General features: G+C 43.0%; 2 protein-coding genes across 3 annotated transcripts; both read left to right on the top strand.

The window, feature by feature from the left end:
* Positions 1 to 789: 789 nt before the first annotated feature.
* Positions 790 to 5,705, top strand: LOC130121971 (uncharacterized). Of its 2 annotated transcripts, XM_056290968.1 has the most exons (3): positions 790 to 1,337; positions 1,726 to 2,400; positions 3,896 to 5,705. In XM_056290968.1, the coding sequence occupies exon 3, from the start codon at positions 4,084 to 4,086 to the stop codon at positions 4,798 to 4,800; it is 717 nt and encodes a 238-aa protein (XP_056146943.1). In that variant the 5' UTR covers positions 790 to 1,337; positions 1,726 to 2,400; positions 3,896 to 4,083; the 3' UTR covers positions 4,801 to 5,705. The 2 variants fall into 2 exon arrangements, with proteins under 2 accessions (XP_056146943.1, XP_056146944.1); XM_056290969.1 differs by lacking the exon at positions 1,726 to 2,400.
* A 1,905-nt stretch (positions 5,706 to 7,610) lies between these two features.
* Positions 7,611 to 18,887, top strand: ccdc82 (coiled-coil domain containing 82). The gene is made up of 2 exons (XM_056290646.1): positions 7,611 to 9,004; positions 14,792 to 18,887. Exons 1-2 carry the CDS (start codon positions 8,405 to 8,407, stop codon positions 14,891 to 14,893), a joined length of 702 nt encoding a protein of 233 aa, XP_056146621.1. The 5' UTR covers positions 7,611 to 8,404; the 3' UTR covers positions 14,894 to 18,887.
* Positions 18,888 to 21,757: the final 2,870 nt, after the last annotated feature.

The raw sequence follows: 21,757 nt of genomic DNA, 5'->3' as shown, positions 1-21,757 counted from the left end.
ATTGGCCGGATACAATTGGGGAGAAAAAGGGGGGGAAAAGCCACACACACAAAAAAATCAGTGCAGGCTTCAGTGTATCGGTAAAGTCCAATACTAGATATCTTTACTTCTTTTAGCATTTAATAATTACCATTGCTGCTTCTTTTGCCTTTGTTTCTCTCTCTCTTGCTCTCTCTCCCTCTCTGGTGCTCTGTTTGTGTCTCTCTCTCGCTCTCTCTGTCTCGCTCTCTCTCTCTCTGTGTCTCCCTCTCGCTCTCTCTGTCTCTCTCTCTCTTTGTCTCCCTCTCGCTCTCTCTCTCTGTCTCTCTCTCTCTCTGTGTCTCACTCGCTCTCTCTCTGTGTCTCTCTCTCACTCTCTCTCTCTCTCTCTCTCTCTGTGTCTCCCTCTCGCTCTCTCTCTCTCTCTCTCTCTCTCTCTCTCTCTCTCTCTCTCTCTCTCTCTCTCTCTCTCTCTCTCTCTCTCTCTCTCTCTCTCTCTCTGCCTGTCGTCACTCAAATGAAACCAGCTTCCTGTGTTCCTCTCCCTGACCACTGGGGGCATCACCATGCACATCAGTCATGTCCTGGTTATAAAACAGTTTCCAGTTTTTACCACCTACACATGAGACCCCAAATAGGATGTTACCACCGTCCTCCTCTCCCTGTCTCCCAGGACCGGACTGAGTAGATGTAGATCTTCTAGCATTTCCTCTTGCAACCAGTCACAAAACCATTACATTAGCACAACTGAAATGGAATGTATATATTATATTGGGATATATATTATATTGGGATATATTTTATTGAGAAAGGGCTGTATCAAATTGTTTTGACCTTTTGATTGCTGAAAAAACATCTAGATGCATCAGGTAGTTGGCTTTCAATATATTAATTAAATTGGTCTCAGAATGAGAGGTACACCCCTACAGGTTTTGATTAAATGAGATTCAATCCTGTTTAGATTTTATTAAATTATATTAGATTAGTTTGACTTTAGAGGCCTTGCCCTGTCTACCTACATCTGTCATGCTAACTCGTGATCTGTTTCTCTCTGTTGACAGCACCCCTCATTCCACCAGCCTCCCGGGGGTCATGTGACCTTTTTTCCCCTCGAACAAGACCAGTATCAACAGATAACCTCGTCAACATAACCAGCCTCCTCACCAGTAGCACCAGTCCATCCTCCCAGTGAACTGTTGCTTCAGCCTCCCATCAGCAACAACCGGCAGCTGGTCGGCGCTCACAGGGAGCGATCTGATTGGTCGAATTCCACAAGACATCTCCAACTGAATGCTGGGAACTTAACACGTTTTCCCAGTTTACTGTTGACTATTAGTTTTATGTGAACAAGATGGTTGGTAAGTTGAAAGTATTCCATCATTACCGTGAAGTTTCTAAACATTTCCTGTCACTAATTTTTTTTGATGGGGGTGTTTTCAGAAATGAAGAAAATAAGTAACAGAAAAAATGGTTTATTTAAAATATATTTTATACCTTGACAGAGCTTACTTGTATTTTTCTTCTAAATAAACATTCAAGATGTGACTTAACATTCATATGTTGGTAGTGGAGATTCTTTGATACCAATGAAAGTATATTTATGATAGAGAAATTAATACTATCAACATGTTTTATAAACATTGACAAAACATTTTTCTAAATAGTTTACTGTTAAGTGAGTTTTTTCATATTGAACTTGTGTTTTTTTTAATAACAAATTGCCATAATTATGACTTATTTTTACAGGGAAGCTTCACATCATCATACAAAGTATCTGGATGTTTTTATTGTTGCTTTAATTGCTTTGTTATTTGATTTAATGTTATGGAGGATTGGATTGGGGCTTGGCAATATTGACAAGATCAAGTACCATTATATTTTTCACTAAATACTTGTCACTAAAACAGTGGAATAAGTTCAGAAAACGGTCTCACTTTACTGTAATGCAGCCTTTAAGACCACATTTGTTATATCAACATGTTACCAGAGCCACAACACATATCAGCACATTATACTTATGCTATATTGTGTAGGTTAATATTGTATACATTGTAATGTGCCATGATTTTTGGATGCAGTTGCTGTAAAGTATTGCAAATGGACAGTGGGGTACCATCTTGCCTTTCTATCACAATGTGTTGTGAGCTCAGAATATTGAAAATAGAGTCGCCACCAAAGCACCGAACCCAGCTGGCTGTAACCTCTCTTCTCTGAAAGAAGCGTGGCTATTTCATAACCTGCCTTTGCAGAAATGCAAAACAGAAAAGACTTTTATTGTCAGTTAACCGTTTCTTTCATTAGCTTTTCTTAAAGTGATTACTTCCATATTTCAGGGCACTGATGACCCACTTTGAATGTTATCACTCGATTCAGTGGGAGTTGGGCGACATAGTGGCGCAGTGGTCGCCTCACAGCAAGAAGGTTTGTGACTTCTTGACGACTAAGGTCTGTCACTGCTCCGCTTAATGTCAATAGTCTCAAACGGCCCATGTCAAATCTTTTTGTAATACACGTGTGAATAAGTTAATTGTTGTAAATCACATTTTGGTGGCCTTACGCATATGAAATAGGTAGCGATTGTACAGAAAACGGCTTGTGTTCTGTTATAACAGGTGTCTGAATTCAGATTTGACCAGAAATATAAAGCGCTTTGAGTGGCTGTTGCAGCTAGAAAAACGCTATATAAAATGCAACTTGATTGATTGATTGAAGGTCCTGGGTTCAAGCCCCGGGGTAGTCCAACCTTGGGGATCATCCTGGGTCATCCTCTGTGTGGAGTTTGCATGTGCTCCGGTTTCCTCCCACAGTCCTAAGACAGGTAGGTCAGGTGAATCGGCCATACTAAATTGTTTCTAGGTGTGAATGTGTGTGTGGGCCCTGTGATGGATGGCGGCCTGTCCAGGGTGTCTCCCTGCCTGCCACCCAATGACTGCTGGGATAGACTCCAGCATCCCCGCGACCCTGAGTGCAGGATAAGCGGTTTGGATAATGGATGGGTGAATAGGAATTATCAGTGGTTATCAGCATCATAGATACGGGTTAGGAGGGGCCTGCTACACCTACTAGTAGGTTCAGACGGCCGCTATCATCTCTTCACATAGTGGTTATTCACCGATACGAATACAAATAGACTCCAGATCCAGTCAAAGAGGAATCCAGCTCACTGCGGTGACTGAGGTCAAGGTTCAGAGGTCAATATTTCAAAGCAGGAGCCATTTACAATCTTCACACTGACAATAATGTTACTCTTGTATTACACTCTTGTGGGCTGGGGGAAATGAAAATTCGTTTCTTTGTGTATGCAAGTATGTCTAAAAAATGACAATAAATTGCTCCTCCTGATTGCTATTCTATTGAAGCTGAGCACAAAAGTTCACAATAAGGCATGTTTCGTGAAAAATAGCCAAATCTGCTTTAGAAATTAAAGTGTATCACCAAACAAACACCATATTTACAAGCCATTGTAGGGTAACTAAACAAATGGCCTACTTTTCAGATTTTCTTCTTCTTCTTCTTCTTCTGCTGCTTCTTCTTCTCTTCTTCTCGGTGTTTATTGGCGGTCGGCAAACAATTAATTGGTGGATTACCGCCACCACCTGCTATGGAGTGTGACTCAGAATGTCTATTACACTATTTCCCCCCCACACAAAAAACTCAAATCCTCTCAATCAAATTAGTCCCCGTAAGATACTGAAATAATATTGTATAACACTCCGTTGAGTTCTTATGTAGAATATCTATTAAATCAAATTGTATTTTTATTTTTCTGAGATTTAATAATAACGTGCTGTGTTATTTCTCCGTGCCCACAGTAGTCACGTCTGCCTGTGTTGTGTTTGCCTATTTTGAAACGTGTACTGTTTAGTCCAGTGTGTCCAAATCTGAGTCACGTAATTGTCTCATCTCTCTGCTTAAGGCGCCGGCCGGAAGTTAACGGTGACCATGGCAACGGGGAAACTCTCCACTATTCAGATTTAAGGCTCCGGTCGGAAGTTAGCGGTGACCATGGCAACGGGGAAACTCTCCACTATTCAGATTTAAGGCTCCGGTCGGAAGTTAGCGGTGACCATGGCAACAGGTGCACAAAACGCGAGATAAACGAACATGGCGACGGGAAAAGTCGATGCGGGTGTCGACGAGGCCTCTTTTTCGGACACAACGTCAGCATCCGCCTCAGAAGCGGGTCGCTCCCGTGGCGACAACACCCTCGCCGACGGCGAGACGGGTCCGCCGGACGGAGACGCGCGGGAGGACCTGGGGCCGACCCGGGACACGGCGACGGCTTCCGTCCCCGACGCGATCCCGGTCACGGTAGATGATTTTCTCCGCAACGTCCTCGTCCGTAAGGGTCTGACCCGGACCCTGGAGGTGTTCGAGAGGGAGTGGTACGGAAAACGGCTTTCAAGAGCCGGAAACGCGGCTGCGGAGTTCGTACCGGACGCGTTGACGCACAACCGCCTTTTACGCGCGGAACTGGTTGACCTCTGCCGGGAAAGGGACGCGCTCGAGAGGTCTGCGCTCGAGGCCGGAGAGACCCTGATCCAGATCCGCAAGGAGACGGATCTCCTTCACGCCAGATACAGGCGCGCGGCCCTGGAGAAAAACCGGCTCACTGAGGACGTGCGCCGGCTGAAGAAGCACCGCGCGTCCTGCGGGCCGGCGCCGGCGCGGCCGGAGGAGACCCGCCGACGGGCTCAAACCGCACAGGGCGTCGAAACCTCCAGGGTGTCCTGCGTCGAACCCGCTCTGCCGGCTCGGACGCGGGCTCGAACCCCCGGACCGAAGCCCACCGTTGCCCTGGCGAATCTCGACAAACGGTGAAAAGACGTTAAATGGACCGGCACTCGATATGCCAACCCCGCCCGCCCGGACGCCAGAAGCTTAGCCGATATATAGGTCAGCCGATATATAGGTCAGCCGATATATTGGTCAGCCGATATATATATCAGAATATACTACAATATAAATCACGCACTTCAGTCTAATGTCTTAAATGACGGCAAGCTGAAACTATCCACTTATATTTTATGATCATTTCATCGTGTTTTTTTATTTGCAGGGTGTTCTGTCTGTAGTTCTGATTGGGTGGTGTGGGGAAGGGAGAGAAAGCCTGGTCGGTCTTTTCTGGACTTGGAAGATATAACGCTCCACTTTACAAAACAAAAGATAAAAATAATAAACGAACTGATAAAATGACATTTCCCGTTCTAGTTTTTATCAGTGTTGGAGTTCACGTGTACAAACAGGTTTTGATTTGGTGGGTTACTCGGGAAGAATGTAGTGCCGTGCTGTGCGGACAATGTAAGGACCATGTAGCCTATAGAGTTGATGAACTCTATAGGCTACATGGTCCTTCTTAATAACTCTGTGACTGTGTGGCCATTAAAGCACCTGTCAGGTGTGCTGCGCCAAGGTAAATTGCACCCCCTCCCAAATTGTTAGCAGAGGCACCACTGGTCCAGAGGCGCCATCCCACCGGCCTGCAAGACCTGCACAAATTCTGCCCAGAAGAAGGTGCGAAGCTTGCACATACTTACCCCAAGACAGTCATGGCTGTTATTGCAGCAGAGGGTACTCTATAAAATACTGATATGTGGGGGTTGAATACTTATGCAAGCGCTATATTTTACTTTTTAATGTATTTACAAAAAGTCAGCTGCCTTTCCAGAGCACTGCTGGAGGAAATGTCAGCAGAAGCACAAGGATCTTTTGCTGCATGATGATGAGCAAAGGCCATGCTGAAGAGGGCATGCGACCTGCTCGACGAGCTCGAGTGGTTTTTATCCGGACTGCGGAGCCAAAAGGCCCAAGAATATCAGAGGTTTTTAAGTGACATTAAGGTGATGGATGGCATGTTTTTTTTGGGGTTTTTTTTTGTGACATCAAGTCTCATCTAAATCACCTTAATCTGCAACTAAAAGGCAAGAACCACAATGTTGCGGACATGCACAAGGCAGTTGAAGCTTTCCGGTCAAAGCTGAACCTTCTGGAGAGAGACGTTCACGGAAGAAAGTTACACTTTCACATCCGCAGGAGCACTGCGAGAAGAACGAAATGCAGGAGGATCCAGCAATGAAGGATTTCATGACGAGCCTGGCAGAAAACTTCAAGGAACGAATTGAAAGCTCCCGTAAACTCTCAGGTGACATCTTCGTCCTGAGACAGCCGTTCTCTGTTTTGGCTGACGGCCAGGGGATTGCAGAGGGCAAATGCTGGTGCCTTCCAGAGGAGAGGCAACTCTTCAGATGGAGGGAGGTCTTGGAGATGGGAACATCTGAGTCGCTCGAAGCACAGCACAAGGACTTTGGGGTGAGTGACTTTTGGATCAACGTGGTTTCCCAAGCTCAATTCAAAAACGTGAGAGCTGCTGCACTGCTCCTACCCACTATTTCCCCCTCCACGTACACATGTGAGTCATCGTTTTCTTCAGTAAACTCAATCAAGCACCAGGAAAGAAACAGACTCTCCAGTGCACATCTTGGCCAGTGCCCCAGGCTTCTTACCACAACAGAATACAGGCCCAACATCGGAAGGATTGCCTCATCCTCACGTCTCTCACTCACTCTCACTTCTCTCACTGATTGATGAATGAACATCAATTTATTTATTCTTGTCCACAATTAAATGGCTGGTTTTGGACTTATTTTTTTTCAAGAGTGCTTTTTTTTCTTGTGTGACCCTCAACAGAGGCTTTGAGAATCCTAGGCTTAAATTACTACCACCGCCACCACCACCACTACTACAACTATTACTAATAATATTAATGATGATGATAATAATAATAATCAAGTTGCATTTTAATAACAACAATGGTGATAATAATTATTATTGTTACCACAACAGCAGCAACATCTGCACATAAAACAACGTTTACTGACACAACGAGAAAAAAACCACGACGTTTTGGACCTTGGCTTGGCATACATGACATAATTTGGCCCTTGGGGAAAACTAATTGGGGGACCCTGATGTACTATATGACTGTATGATTTTACTTTATGACTGTGATATTTGTAACAAAAGCATAGCGGATATTTGGCAAAATCAGTGTGTTTATAGATGCATTAGAGCAGTGGTTCTCAACCTTTTTGGGGTCCTGGACCCCCTGCGTATTTTTGATCTACCCTGAGGACCCCTCCACCCGATCTTGGGGGAGGGGGGGTTGCAATTTGATTGAAACAGTAGAAACTGCATTTTAAATTGCATTATAGCATTTATTCACTCTTTGGGGCAAAAATAAGAGCTTTCAGTTGTAACTTAGATATAGTTAACAAAACAGAATTCTTATGCAGTAACTTTCAGATATATGTAACAGAATATGTATTCAGTAACTTTTAACAATGCAAACGGGAGCGAGATCTCTTATTAAAATACAATAAATTACACTTGTGAAACAGATGTAATTAGAGAAAAAAGTCCTGTTACCCTTTATAGTTTAGGTAGATAAAGGTCTCAGTCACATTTGAGTAAAATAATCCTATTTCTATAAATGTCATAGGATCTTTTTTTTAAAGATATTTTATTTTCACGGACCCCTTGCAATTACACCACGGACCACTAGGGGTCCGCGGACCCCCGGTTGAGAAACACTGCATTAGAGCAAATGAAATACAATAATGTTTGATGTTTTAAACTTTGGAATTTTATTTCCTTAACAAAAATCAATTGCAAGAATCAAAATGAGGTCAAAAGCAAAAAACAAACCATATCAATGATTGTTGGTACTAAAACGTTTCGTCTCGGAAGGTGTGGGGCAGGATCCTTCGCGGGATGGGAACCGGCCAACTGAGCTTTGTTTCACATCGGTTTGTAATTAATGCCGGACCGCATCGACTTCCTTATTTGGCTCGTCAGTCATTGTCAAGGTAACAGTTAAATTATTCACGAGGTAACCGCTCGATTGAGTTTAACTTTTTTTGGATTATTATAATTATTAATAAATTTTCGAATAAATTAAAACGTAGTCACGTTTCCGACAACTTCGGACGAAACAAAAAAAGCCGACTTTCTGAATATACGTCTTATTCTCTGGCACAGCCTCGCCGTTTCCGGTTCGGGGTAAGAGAGTCAAAGCGGAGGGGAACGACGTCGAGCGCGAAACGTCACAATAAGGGTGCCGATACAAAACGCGCCCCCCCCCCTCTACCTCCCCCTCCGCGACAACTCTCTCTCCCCCATCCCGCAAAACTCCCCGCGTCACGCCGCCTGCTCGCTGCGAGGCTCCCCGCCGACGGGGGGACGCGGGTCGTTCGCGCTTCAGTGGAAGTGTCGCGGCTCTTCTCGCGTAGCTGCCGGGCAGCCTACCGCCTACTAGCGCACTACCGCTCCGGCTCCGGCTCCTGCTCGGCGCGCCCGCGGCCGCGATCTCGGATGTTACTCCGTCAGTCGTTACTCCGTCAGTCGTTACTCCGTCAGCCCTGCCAAGATGGAGAGCTTGTACAAACGCAAGGTCTTCGCGTCGATGCGGAAGACGAAGGCGGCCGAGTCGCGGAAGAAGAGGCAGATCGGTCTGCCCGCCTCCATCCTGGACGACAGCGACGAGGGCTCCTTCGGCAGTAGCAGTACGAGCAGCGAGGGCTCCGAGTCCGAGTTCAGCGGCAGCGGCAGCGGCAGCGACGACTCCCCGGCCGACGAGGGCCAGAGCGACGAGGGGGCCGACGGCAGCGGCAACTCGTCCGCGGGGACGTCCAGCGACGACAGCCGCGCCGTGGCGCGCCGCAAGCGCTCCTTCCTCGCCAGCGACAGCTCCACCGCCGGCGACAGCCACGACGACAAGCAGGGCGGCGCGACGGGGCCCGGGCCGAAGAGGAGAGGCCAGCCGACGAAGCGCACCAGGCTGCGGAGGCAGGACTCGGATTCCGACGGGGACGCGGCCGCCGCGGCCGCTCCCGCTCCCGCGCGGGAGCCCAAGCGGAAGCGTGCCGAGGAGGAAACCGCCGCCAAGCGGAAGCAGCGGCACAAGAAGCTCGTGGCGCTCTCGCAGAGGATGAAGTCGCGCGTGCCGAACCGGAGACCCAGGGTTAAGGTGATGTGGCTCACGTACTTGTACTTCATACTGCGAATTGTACTTACATTGGATACTACGTGTGGACAATAGCCGTACCACTACTGTACACAGCACACTATACCAGTCACTATACAAGTTACTACACCAATCACTATACAAGTTACTACATGTACACAGTAGACATATCACTACTGTTGATATACAAATTACTACATGTACACAATACAAATATCACTACTGTAGACACCAGACTATACCAATCACTACTGCTGATATACAAATTACTACATGTACACAGTACAAATATCACTACTATTGATATACAAATTACTACATGTGCACAGTAGAAATATCACTACTGTTGATATACAAATTACTACATGTACACAGTAGAAATATCACTACTGTTGATATACAAATTACTACATGTACACACTAGAAATATCACTACTGTTGATATACAAATTACTACATGTACACAGTAGACATATCACTACTGTACACAGCAGACTATACCAATCACTACTACTGATATACAAATTACTACATGTACACAGTAGAAATATCACTACTGTTGATATACAAATTACTACATGTACACAGTAGAAATAGCACTACTGTTGATATACAAATTACTACATATACACACTAGAAATATCACTACTGTAGACAGCAGACTATACCAGTCACTACTACTGATATACAAATTACTACATGTGCACAGTAGAAATATCACTACTGTTGATATGCAAATTACTACATGTACACAGTAGAAATAGCACTACTGTTGATATGCAAGTTACTACATGTACACAGTAGAAATATCACTACTGTTGATATACAAATTACATGTACACACTAGAAATATCACTACTGTAGACAGCAGACTATACCAGTCACTACTGTTGATATACAAATTACTACATGTACACAGTAGAAATAGCACTACTGTTGATATACAAATTACTACATGTACACAGTAGAAATAGCACTACTGTTGATATACAAATTACTACATGTACACACTAGAGATACCACTACTGTAGACAGCAGACTACACCAGTCACTTCTGTTGATATACAAATTACTACATGTACACAGTAGAAATAGCACTACTGTTGATATACAAATTACTACATGTACACACTAGAAATATCGCTACTGTAGACAGCAGACTATACCAGTCACTACTGTTGATATACAAATTACTACATGTACACAGTAGAAATAGCACTACTGTTGATATACAAGTTACTACATGTACACAGTGGAAATATCACTACTGTTGATATACAAATTAGTACATGTACACACTAGAAATATCACTACTGTAGACAGCAGACTATACCAGTCACTACTGTTGATATACAAATTACTACATGTACACAGTAGAAATAGCACTACTGTTGATATACAAATTACTACATGTACACAGTAGAAATAGCACTACTGTTGATATACAAATTACTACATGTACACACTAGAAATATCACTACTGTAGACAGCAGACTATACCAGTCACTACTGTTGATATACAAATTACTACATGTACACAGTAGAAATAGCACTACTGTTTATATACAAGTTACTACATGTACACAGTGGAAATATCACTACTGTTGATATACAAATTAGTACATGTACACACTAGAAATATCACTACTGTTGATATACAAATTACTACATGTACACAGTAGAAATATCACTACTGTAGACAGCAGACTATACCAATCTCTACTACTGATATACAAATTATTACATGTACACAGTAGAAATATCACTACTGTAGACAGTAGACTATACAAAGCAATACTACTGATATACAAATCACTACATGTACACAGTAGACATCACTCCTGTAGAAAGTAGACTACAAAACACTACATCAGACCACTGAGTGTATGCAGGAGTTCATTCCAACAAGACTGCACAGCAGCAGTGTTTGCTGACTAGCACACCTTCCTCCAAGGGGGAAATTACCAGTGAAATCCCCTGTTGTGAAGCCCAGTGGGAACCAAAACCTGCACACTCTTGGCCTCTGTTGCTCATTGTTGAGTGATGCCTGTTATCTGCTGTGATATCTATACTCCACAGCAGTTTAATGTACATATAGACAGTAGACTATACACATTACTTAATATAGACAGTAGACTATACACATTACTTAATATAGACAGTAGACTACATAGTATCACTACACAGACAGTAAACTAAACATCACTAGACAATCCATATAATTATATATAGACAGTAGACTACGTATATATCCCCACCTGCTGCCCAATGACTGCAGGAATAGGCTCCAGCATCCCCGCGACCCTGGGGGCAGGATAAGCGGTTTAAGATAATGGCTATATATAAATATATATATATATATATATATATATATATATATATATATATATATATATTGCTGCACATTGACAGTAGACTATACCAATCACCACATATAGACAGTAGGCTATACATATTAGGGTTGGGTGATATGGTACATTTTTCCTTTTGGCCGTAACTGGCCCTGTGATGGCCTGGTGGCCTGTCCAGGGTGTCTCCCCGCCTGCCGCCCAATGACTGCTGAGATAGGCTCCAGCATCCCCCCCAACCCCGTGTAGGATGAGCGGTTTGGATAATGGATGGATGGATGGATGATGGGCCATTGCTGATGTGTTCAGGTGACAGATAGACAAGCAGATGTCTCAGCACAGCCTTCGCCTGAAACATCTGCTTGTCTAATGCCATTAAAAAATAAATAGCAACCATGTTCTGTTACAATGAACCATGCAGTTACTTGCAGCCTCTGAATGAAAAACACAATAGAGCTAACCTACTCAGCTGTCAATTGACGCACATTATCCAAACAAATGTGTGGATATGACTGTGCCTTGATTGATACGCAGTGGGTTGTGTTGTTGGACGTAGGCTACATATCCTGAATGAAGCCAAACCTTTTCCACTCTGACTATTCATGACACACTTGCGTATTTGCCTTATGCTTGATGCCTTCCTTGAGTGCTCAAAGGTGCAGAAATTTATATAACAAAAATAAAGGGCTTTAAATTGACCAAAAAGAATCCACTGGTGCTGGACTTAGCCCATCGTTGATTCCTGATGTATTCGTCTTATCACCTCAATCCTACTGCATATAGACAGTAGACTATACATCTACTACTACTACTACTTTCAGCTGCTCCCGTTAGGGGGCGCCACAGCGGATCATCCGTTTCCATCTCTTCCTGTCCTCTGCATCTTCCTCTGTCACACCAGCTACCTACATGTCCTCCCTGACCACATCCATTAACCTCCTCTTTGGCCTTCCTCTTCTCCTCTTGCCTGGCAGCTCCAAATTCAGCATCCTTCTCCCAATATACCCAGCATCTCTCCTCCACACATGTCCAAACCATCTCAATCTTGTCTCTCTTTCTTTGTCTCCAAACCGTCCAACCTGAGCTGGCCCTCTAGTATACTCCTTCCTAATCCTGTCCTTCTTCATCACTCCCAATGAAAATCTTATCATCTTCAACTCTGCCACCTCCACCTGCTCCTCCTGTCTTTTCGTCAGTCCCACTGTCTCCAAACCATACAACATAGCTGGTCTCACTACCATCTTGTAAACCTTCCCTTTAACTCTTGCTGGTCCCCTTCTGTTGCAAATCACTCCTGACACTCTTCTCCACCCACTCCACCCTGCCTGCACTCTCTTCTTCACCTCTCCTCTGCACTCACCTTTACTTTGGACAGTTGACCCCAAGTATTTAAACTCATATGCCTTCACCACCTCTACTCCTTGCATCCTCACCATTCCACTGTCCTCCCTCTCATTCACGCATAGGTATTCTGTCTTGCTCACTTTCATTCCTCTTCTCTCCAGTGCATACCTCCACGTCTCCAGGCTCTCCTCAACCTTCCCCCTACTCTCACTACAGATCACGATGTCATTTGTGAACATCATAGTCCACAGAGACTCCTGCCTGATCTTGTCTGTCAACCTGTCCATCACCATTGCAAACAAGAAAGGGCTCAGAGCCGATCCTTGATGTAATCCCACCTCCACCTTGAACCCATCTGTCATTCCAACTGCACACCTCACCACTGTCACACTTCCCTCATACATATCCTGCACCACTCCTACATACTTCTCTGCCACTCCCGACTTCCTCATACAATACCACACCTCCTCTCTCGGCACCCTGTCATATGCATAACATGGCGGCGCAGTGGTTAGTGCTGTCGCCTCACCTTTTTATACTTAGCTCTGCCTTCACTCTTCATCTTCTTGATCTCCACAATCATCCTACAGACCACCATCCGATGCTGCCTAGCTACGTACTACCCTGGCACCACCTTGCAGTCTCCAATCCCTTTCAGATCGTGCCTCCTGGATAAGCTATAGCCCACTTGTGGGCACTTTCCTCCACTCTTAAATGTCACCCTGTGTTCCTCCCTCTTCTTGAAACATATGTATTCACCACAGCCATTTCCATCCTTTTTTGCAGAATCCACCACCATCTGTCCTTCCATATTCCTCTCCTTGACTCCATACTTACCCATCACTTCCTCATCACCTCTGTTCCCTTCACCAACATGCCCATTGAAGTCTCTCTAATCACCACTCTCTCCTCCTTGGGTACCCTCTCCACCACTTCATCCAACTCACTCCAGAATTCTTCTTTCTCTTCCATCTTACACCCAACTTGCGGGGCATATGCGCTGATAACGTTCAACATCACACCTTCGATTTTCAGCTTCATACTCATCACTCTGTCCAACATTCTCTTCACCTCCATCATGCTCTTAACATACTCTTCCTTCAGAATTACCCCTACCCCATTTATCCTCTCATCTGTACCATGGTAGAAGAGTTTGAACCCACCTTCCATTCTTCTGGCCATACTTCCCTTCCACCTGGTCTCTTGCACACACAGTATATCTACTTTCTGTCTCACCATCATATCAGCCAGCTCGCTTCCTTTACCAGTGATAGTGCCAACATTCAACATTGGGCAGCACGGTGGCAGAGTGGTTAACACTGTTGCCTCAAAGCAAGAAGGTCATGGATTCCAACCTCAGGCCATCCCAGGTCCTTTCTGTGTGGAGTTTACATGTTCTCCCCATGTCTGCATGGGTTTCCTCTGGGTTCTCCAGTTTCCTTCCACTATCAAAAAGACATGCATGTTAGGATTAATACTCCTGCCTGTGCCCCTGACCAAGGCAGTGGAGTTGGTCCCCGGGCGCTGTAGCTGCCCACTGCTCCTATACAATAGGATGGGTTAAATGCAGAGAACAAATTAATTGTAAGAATACAATTTGTTGTAAGAATACAATGTAAAATTAAGTGGCTTTCACTCAAAGTTCCAACTCTCACCTCCACACTCTTAGCCTTCCTCCTCTCCTGCTGCCTCTGCACATGCCTTCCCCCTCTCCTTCTCCTTTGCCCAACAGTAGCATAGTTTCCGCTGGCACCCTGCTGGCCAACAATACCGGTGGTGGTCGTCGCTAACCCAGGCCTCGACCAATCCGGGATGGAAATCTGATTTATGATCCGCATGTTTGATTTGGCAAAGGTTTTACGCCAGATAACCTTCCTGATGCAACCCTCCCCATTTATCCGGGGTTGGGACTGACACTAAGAATGCTCTGGCTTGTGCAACCCCAGTAGCTGGGTTACAGTAGACTATACATACTATCGCTCTGCATATTGAGTGTAAACTACATGTGTAAAATATCTTTTTAGTCAACACAGTTATTATACTTATATTAGATACTATATGTTTAAAACTACTTGATGACATTTTTTCCCATTCTTAGGAAGCTTGTGATGAAGAATCAAAAAGTCCTGACGAAGATGATTGTGACAAGGATGGTGCAAATGCAACAGGAACATCACCAGTGCCAGGAAGTTCACCTTGAAACTATGACGTCACCAAGGGAGACAGAAAAGCGTACAAGGAGGAAAGAAACTAGATGAGAAGACTATACTCAGAATCTTAAAAGTAAAATTCGCCAAACTTATCTCTATCAACAACAGGGATAGCACATGAAAAACACCTGCTGTTGTTCCCAGTCGTTTCTACATCTCTGGAGGCAGTGAAACAAGATGGATTTGTTCTGTCTGCCAAATGACGTGTCGTGACATCAGTTAGCGGACGGAAAACCTACAGCCTAGCAGGGTTTCTAATACTCTTACCGTAATACTCCTACCTACTCTAAAGACACCGTTCAAAAACACATCCTTGCTCTCGCAGCTAAGTTAAATTTTCAATGGTGGAAATGACGTCCCACAACAGTAGCGCAGAGGATTTTATGGATGACGATACAGAAGCTAGCATGCAGCAATGCATTCTGGTACGTGTAGGTGCTGTGGGAAAGACTGTGAGCAAGACAACACTGATTTCTCCATCTATATAGTACACGGTGAGGATTCGATTGCTTCAGTTGACTACGTTACCCAACAGTACTGATCGCACATGGACAAAAGCATCGGCAAACTTGTCTTTTAACTAACCAGAACCTGGGAGGGGGGGGGGGTAGATTTAAGTCAACAAAGTTTCAAATTGTCCTTTTCCCTATTCTTTTGAAAGGAATTCATTTTAAAGTTTTTGGACAATTCAAAAAGAAAGTTAATAAAATACTGTCTTTGTAATTCAGTGCTCATTTGGGTTTTTGTTTTACTATTTGTGCATGTGGGGAATTTGACTTGTGGGATGGTCCGTTTGGTGTAGTTCTACTTATGTAGTGGAACTGGGATGCTCAATGTAACAAACAGGAAACTCCAGTGTTCACAGAACGTCCGTCGAGCCTCTGAGGTGCAGGCGGACCTAAATGTACTGAGTATGTGTTGATTTCAGCTTTTAACGCTAGCTAGCACTCGGAAAATTATTGAGACAAGCGCAATGTATGGTGGGAAAAGAAGGGATGTCTTTGCAGTGAAACTATGCTTACTTTTCCAGAAACTGTGTAGGTCTGTTTGAAGTGAGCACTCTTTGTAAAGTGGCTTAAGTTATTCTTAGTCTGTCAAGAACTGTCTTTTTTATGTCTTAGTTTTCAGTGTTCATGGAAGCAGCCTTTACTTTCACCATCTACAGCAGCACCTGAGAACCCGAGGATGTAGCCTGTATTAAGTGTTCATACTCGTCCTTTAAGCGCACCTCAACTTCAAAAATCAGCTTTTTCCAAAAACCCCAGTCTACTTAGCACTGGCAAGCACCACAACCAACAATTCTCAAGCCATCTGGTCAACATTACTCAAAACATTTAATGCTGGGCGTCCGGGTGGCGTAGCGGTCTATTCCGTTGCCTACCAACAACTGGGATCGCAGGTTCGAGTCCCCTTGTTACCTCCGGCTTGGTCGGGCGTCCCTATAGACATAATTGGCCGTGTCTGCAGGTGGGAAGCCGGATGTGGGTATGTGTCCTGGTTGCTGCACTAGCGCCTCCTCTGGTTGGCTGGGGCGCCTGTTCGGGGGGGAGGGGGAACCGGTGGGAAACGCGTGATCCTGCCGCGCACTACGTCCCCCTGGTGAAACTCCTCACTGTCAGGTGAAACGAAGCAGCTGGTGACTCCACATGTATGGGAGGAGGCATGTGGTAGTCTGCAGCCCTCCCCGGGTCGGCAGAGGGGGTGGAGCAGTGACTGGGGGACGGCTCGGAAGAGTGGGGTAATTGGCCGGATACAATTGAGGAGAAAAAGGGGGGAAATCCAAAAAATAAGAATTTAATGCTAGAAAAACTGACAGGGGCCTGCTAGCCACAGAAGCTCGCTGGGAGGCTGAAACTGGTGAAGGCGAAGCTTTTTACCAAATGTACTGAGCGTTTGACTGGCGGTTTGCTTGTTTGTTTTTGTTTTGTTTTTGTCTTGTTTTTTCAGCTGTGGCCATTGAGGGAAGAGGGTGGTTTGTTTAATGCAGAGGAATGTTTGAAAATTAGGATTTGTCAAGAGACAAAAATGCCAAAAATAGATATTTTTTCTATGTGCTTTTGAAAACAGGAAATACACACATACCTTTCAAAACTCCTTCCTGCCCCTGATTTTGTCTCGTTGATGCAGAAAGAAAACTACGCAAGCAATACCTTTAACCTGTTTCTTTTGTATTTCTTTTTCTTTTGTGTGTGTGTTGGTCTTGAGTAGATAAGCAGTTAATTTGCAGTATTACGTTGCTTGTTACTGAACTGAAGCATTAGTGTATGTGGTGTCAGTGGAGTATGGACTGTATATTTCTGTATAGTTCAGCTGTAAATACATGATTTACACTTTGGTTGCCGTGGCCGTGTGGGACCAGGCGCTCTGGATGCCGTGGTTACTCCACTGACGTGAGGCCACAGTCCTGGAGAGCAGCTCGTGTTGGTGAATTAAGTCAGCAGTGTTGTGTCAGAAACAAACAGACCCTGAGTTTTAGGTACTGATGTTGTGCTATATGCTGATGAAGGTCTCCTACCAGCTGCTGTATCTGCTCGTTAGACACAGCAGGACTGCTGGTTTTTCATCGGGACAGGGTTGTAAAGTTGTTACGGAAGTTTGCGTGGAAAGTCCTTACTGAGGTCTTAGTGTTGATTAGTCAAGTCAAGTCAGTTTTATTTGTAGAGCCCAATTTCACAAGTTACAAATTTGCCTCAAGGGGCTTTACAGCAACACAACATCCTGTCCTTATACCCTCGCATCGGATGAGGAACAACTCCCTGAAAAATCCCTTTAACAGTGAGATGTAAACTAGCCGTTTACCAATTTGGCTTACACCACTCAGACGGAAGTCATGTCGTAGCTCGTCAAGTCTTGGTGGTGTGTGATAGATCCGTTACTAGGCAGACTTCTCAGCAGCCAGGAACTGTTCACAAGTGCCAATACAGAACTACACACCTGCTTCACGAGCCCATGTCGGACAAAGGTGTCCTCTTCGTTGAATAAATCAAGAAAATGCGGCCTACCGTGTCAGAGTCACGAACACTAAATAGTTCCCCTGTTCTCCAGTAGTTCAAAAGGGTCTTGGCCGATCATTAGGTTTAACGTGTAAGTTAGGGGTGCTTGTTGCTGTTGTTTTAATAAAACGCTACAGTTCTCCGTTAGCTAACTCCAGCACTACACCACCTGCCAGGTATGTCTAAGAATATCAGCTAAGATCCAAGTAATAACTAGTGGGAGTGGTGTCACCAGTTTTCATTTATTTTAGTGCAAATTCTGACATAGTAAATGGTAGTGACTAGACTAAGACTTAGTAAGGACTTACACACAAGTGGTGGAACCGGCACCAGGTCTTCGGGTACCACCAGGTAGCTCGTTACATTCGTCTGTTGTTGCAGTTGTTAGGGCCTCCAGTCAGGGAGGTTTCACACCTGGACCAGCAGGTGAATGTAAAGAACTACCTGGCAGAACACAAAGACCAACAGTAACGCTGGTACCTGAGGACCTGATTGAGAACCCCTGCTGTTGAAAACTGGTTCAACTTGCAGTGGACTCTGTGCATAACTGTAGTCCACTGACTTCCGGTTTCTGCTGCAGCGGTCACACCAGTTTCCTGCTTGTTGGCGCGTGCTACTGACGATGGCATATTTTTCGCAAGATTTACCACGGATACATGTCAACACGCCCACAACTGTCCACACACCTGCACCTCCACCTGCCGGCACGCGGGTGGAAAGGTTCAAGTTGTACATAGCAAGTTATGTCCACGATTATGAGGATGAGTAATCAAGTCAATTATGTCATAATTATGTCATAATCAGTTATGAGGATGAGTAATCAAGTCAATTATGTCATAATTATGTCATAATCAGTTATGAGGATGAGTAATCAAGTCAATTATGTCATAATTATGTCATAATCAGTTATGAGGATGAGTAATTTAATGACCATGTATCCATGGTAAATCTTGCAGCCATTGCGAAAACTGTGCCGTTGTCAACAGCACACGTCAACAAACAGGAAACTGGTCTGACTGCTGCAGTAGAAACCGGAAGTCAGTGGACTACAGTTATGCACGGAAGCCACGGTTCTGAGCAACACGGTTACTCTCCATTTTGTCATCATGGTATCCCCCCCGCCCCCCCCCCGCCCTTACTACTGGCTCCACAATAACAGGTGGTTTTTGATTTTGATGAGACAGTCGGTACGATTTTTGAGTGAAGACTTTCACGAGTTATTCTTGGATTTGAGAGGCTGAATAAATAATCATATAGTGTGATAATTATATAGTGTGATAATTATATAGACCGAACTTCTTCTGCCAAACCTGGAACAGTCACACTTTCTGCTTTTGTGAAGTCCTTTATGCTTTTAAAATACACACGATAACAGATCGTTGTTTTTATGATTATGGACTTGTAAAAACAATCAACATGCAGTATCTTATACCACAAAGGGTGCATAGTAATATCTGAGGAGGCTTTGCATAGTAATATCTGAGGAGCCTTTACGAGTGTAATATAAGTTGATAAAAGTACAAACACACTTACAAGCCTTGTTACCATGTACACACAGTGATCTTTCTCAAGCAAAACGTTTAAAGATGTTCAGGACGGATGGCATCCTGTTTAAAGTGTTTTTAAGTTGGTAAAGTTTATAAAATAAATCCCACTGTGAGGAAAATGTGTCTTCAAAATCATTCAGGAGAAAGATGGGGGGGGGGTTAATAAAAGAAACTGCTATTGCTACTCGTACTGGTACTTTATCCCACCACGTCATCAGTCATTCAGAAATTCCATGTTTATGTTTTTATGGCGTAGTATCTGTACTGACGTGTGTCCCCCCCCCCAACTCAAGCCAACACAAACTCACAGGAAAACCTTCTGACTTGTTTTTCAGTGTGAAGCTTCAGCCCAGCTCGTTTTATTCGATGCCTTACAGGCCATGGATGGTTTCTTCTCAGTAAAGTCATTTGGTCATTGTATCTTTTTTCCTGAAAAGTCATTATGTGCAGAATTGTTGTGGAAAAAAAGTACTTTGTAAATAGAATAAATCACATTATACAATTTTTTCTTTAATTACTTGTCTTCATCTTTGAATTTTACATTCAGTAAATTTGTTTTGCTTAATACTTTGACGGAACTGAACCGTGATATCCAGGTCACCAGCAGGGGGCGCCGATACACGTTTTTAGGGCGTTTAGACCAGTGGTTCTCAAACTTTTTGGGGTCCCGGACCCCCTGCGTATTTTTGATCTACCCTGAGGACCCCTCCACCTGATCTTGGGGGAGGGGGGTTGCAATTTGGTAGAAACAGTAGAAACTGCATTTTAAATTGCATTATAGCATTTATTCACTCTTTGGGGCAAAAATAAGAGCTTTCAGTTGTAACTTAGATATAGTTAACAAAACAGAATTCTTATGCAGTAACTTTCAGATATATGTAACAAAACAGAATATGTATTCAGTAACTTTCAGATATATGTAACAAAACAGAATATGTATTCAGTAACTTTCAGATATATGTAACAAAACAGAATATGTATTCAGTAACTTTCAGATATATGTAACAAAACAGAATATGTATTCAGTAACTTTCAGATATATGTAACAACACAGAATATGTATTCAGTAACTTTCAGATATATGTAACAAAACAGAATATGTATTCAGTAACTTTCAGATATATGTAACAAAACAGAATATGTATTCAGTAACTTTCAGATATATGTAACAAAACAGAATATGTATTCAGTAACTTTCAGATATATGTAACAAAACAGAATATGTATTCAGTACTTTCAGATATATGTAACAAAACAGAATATGTATTCAGTAACTTTCAGATATATGTAACAAAACAGAATATGTATTCAGTAACTTTCAGATATATGTAACAAAACAGAATATGTATTCAGTAACTTTCAGATATATGTAACAAAACAGAATATGTATTCAGTAACTTTCAGATATATGTAACAAAACAGAATATGTATTCAGTAACTTTCAGATATATGTAACAACACAGAATATGTATTCAGTAACTTTCAGATATATGTAACAACACAGAATATGTATTCAGTAACTTTCAGATATATGTAACAACACAGAATATGTATTCAGTAACTTTCAGATATATGTAACAAAACAGAATATGTATTCAGTAACTTTCAGATATATTTAACAAAACAGAATATGTATTCAGTAACTTTCAGATATATGTAACAACACAGAATATGTATTCAGTAACTTTCAGATATATGTAACAAAACAGAACATGTATTCAGTAACTTTCAGATATATGTAACAACACAGAATATGTATTCAGTAACTTTCAGATATATGTAACTAAACAGAATATGTATTCAGTAACTTTCAGATATATGTAACAAAACAGAATATGTATTCAGTAACTTTCAGATATATGTAACAAAACAGAATATGTATTCAGTAACTTTCAGATATATGTAACAAAACAGAATATGTATTCAGTAACTTTCAGATATATGTAACAAAACAGAATATGTATTCAGTAACTTTCAGATATATGTAACAAAACAGAATATGTATTCAGTAACTTTCAGATATATGTAACAAAACAGAATATGTATTCAGTAACTTTCAGATATATGTAACAAAACAGAATATGTATTCAGTAACTTTTAGATATATGTAACAAAACAGAATATGTATTCAGTAACTTTCAGATATATGTAACTAAACAGAATATGTATTCAGTAACTTTCAGATATATGTAACAAAACAGAATATGTATTCAGTAACTCTCAGATATATGTAACAAAACAGAATATGTATTCAGTAACTTTCAGATATATGTAACAAAACAGAATTCTTATGCAGTAACTTTCAGATAGATGT

The sequence above is a fragment of the Lampris incognitus genome, chromosome 12 (genome assembly GCF_029633865.1).
Source record: "Lampris incognitus isolate fLamInc1 chromosome 12, fLamInc1.hap2, whole genome shotgun sequence".
Taxonomy (NCBI): domain Eukaryota; kingdom Metazoa; phylum Chordata; class Actinopteri; order Lampriformes; family Lampridae; genus Lampris; species Lampris incognitus.
This window is presented reverse-complemented; position numbering and strand designations above follow the sequence as displayed.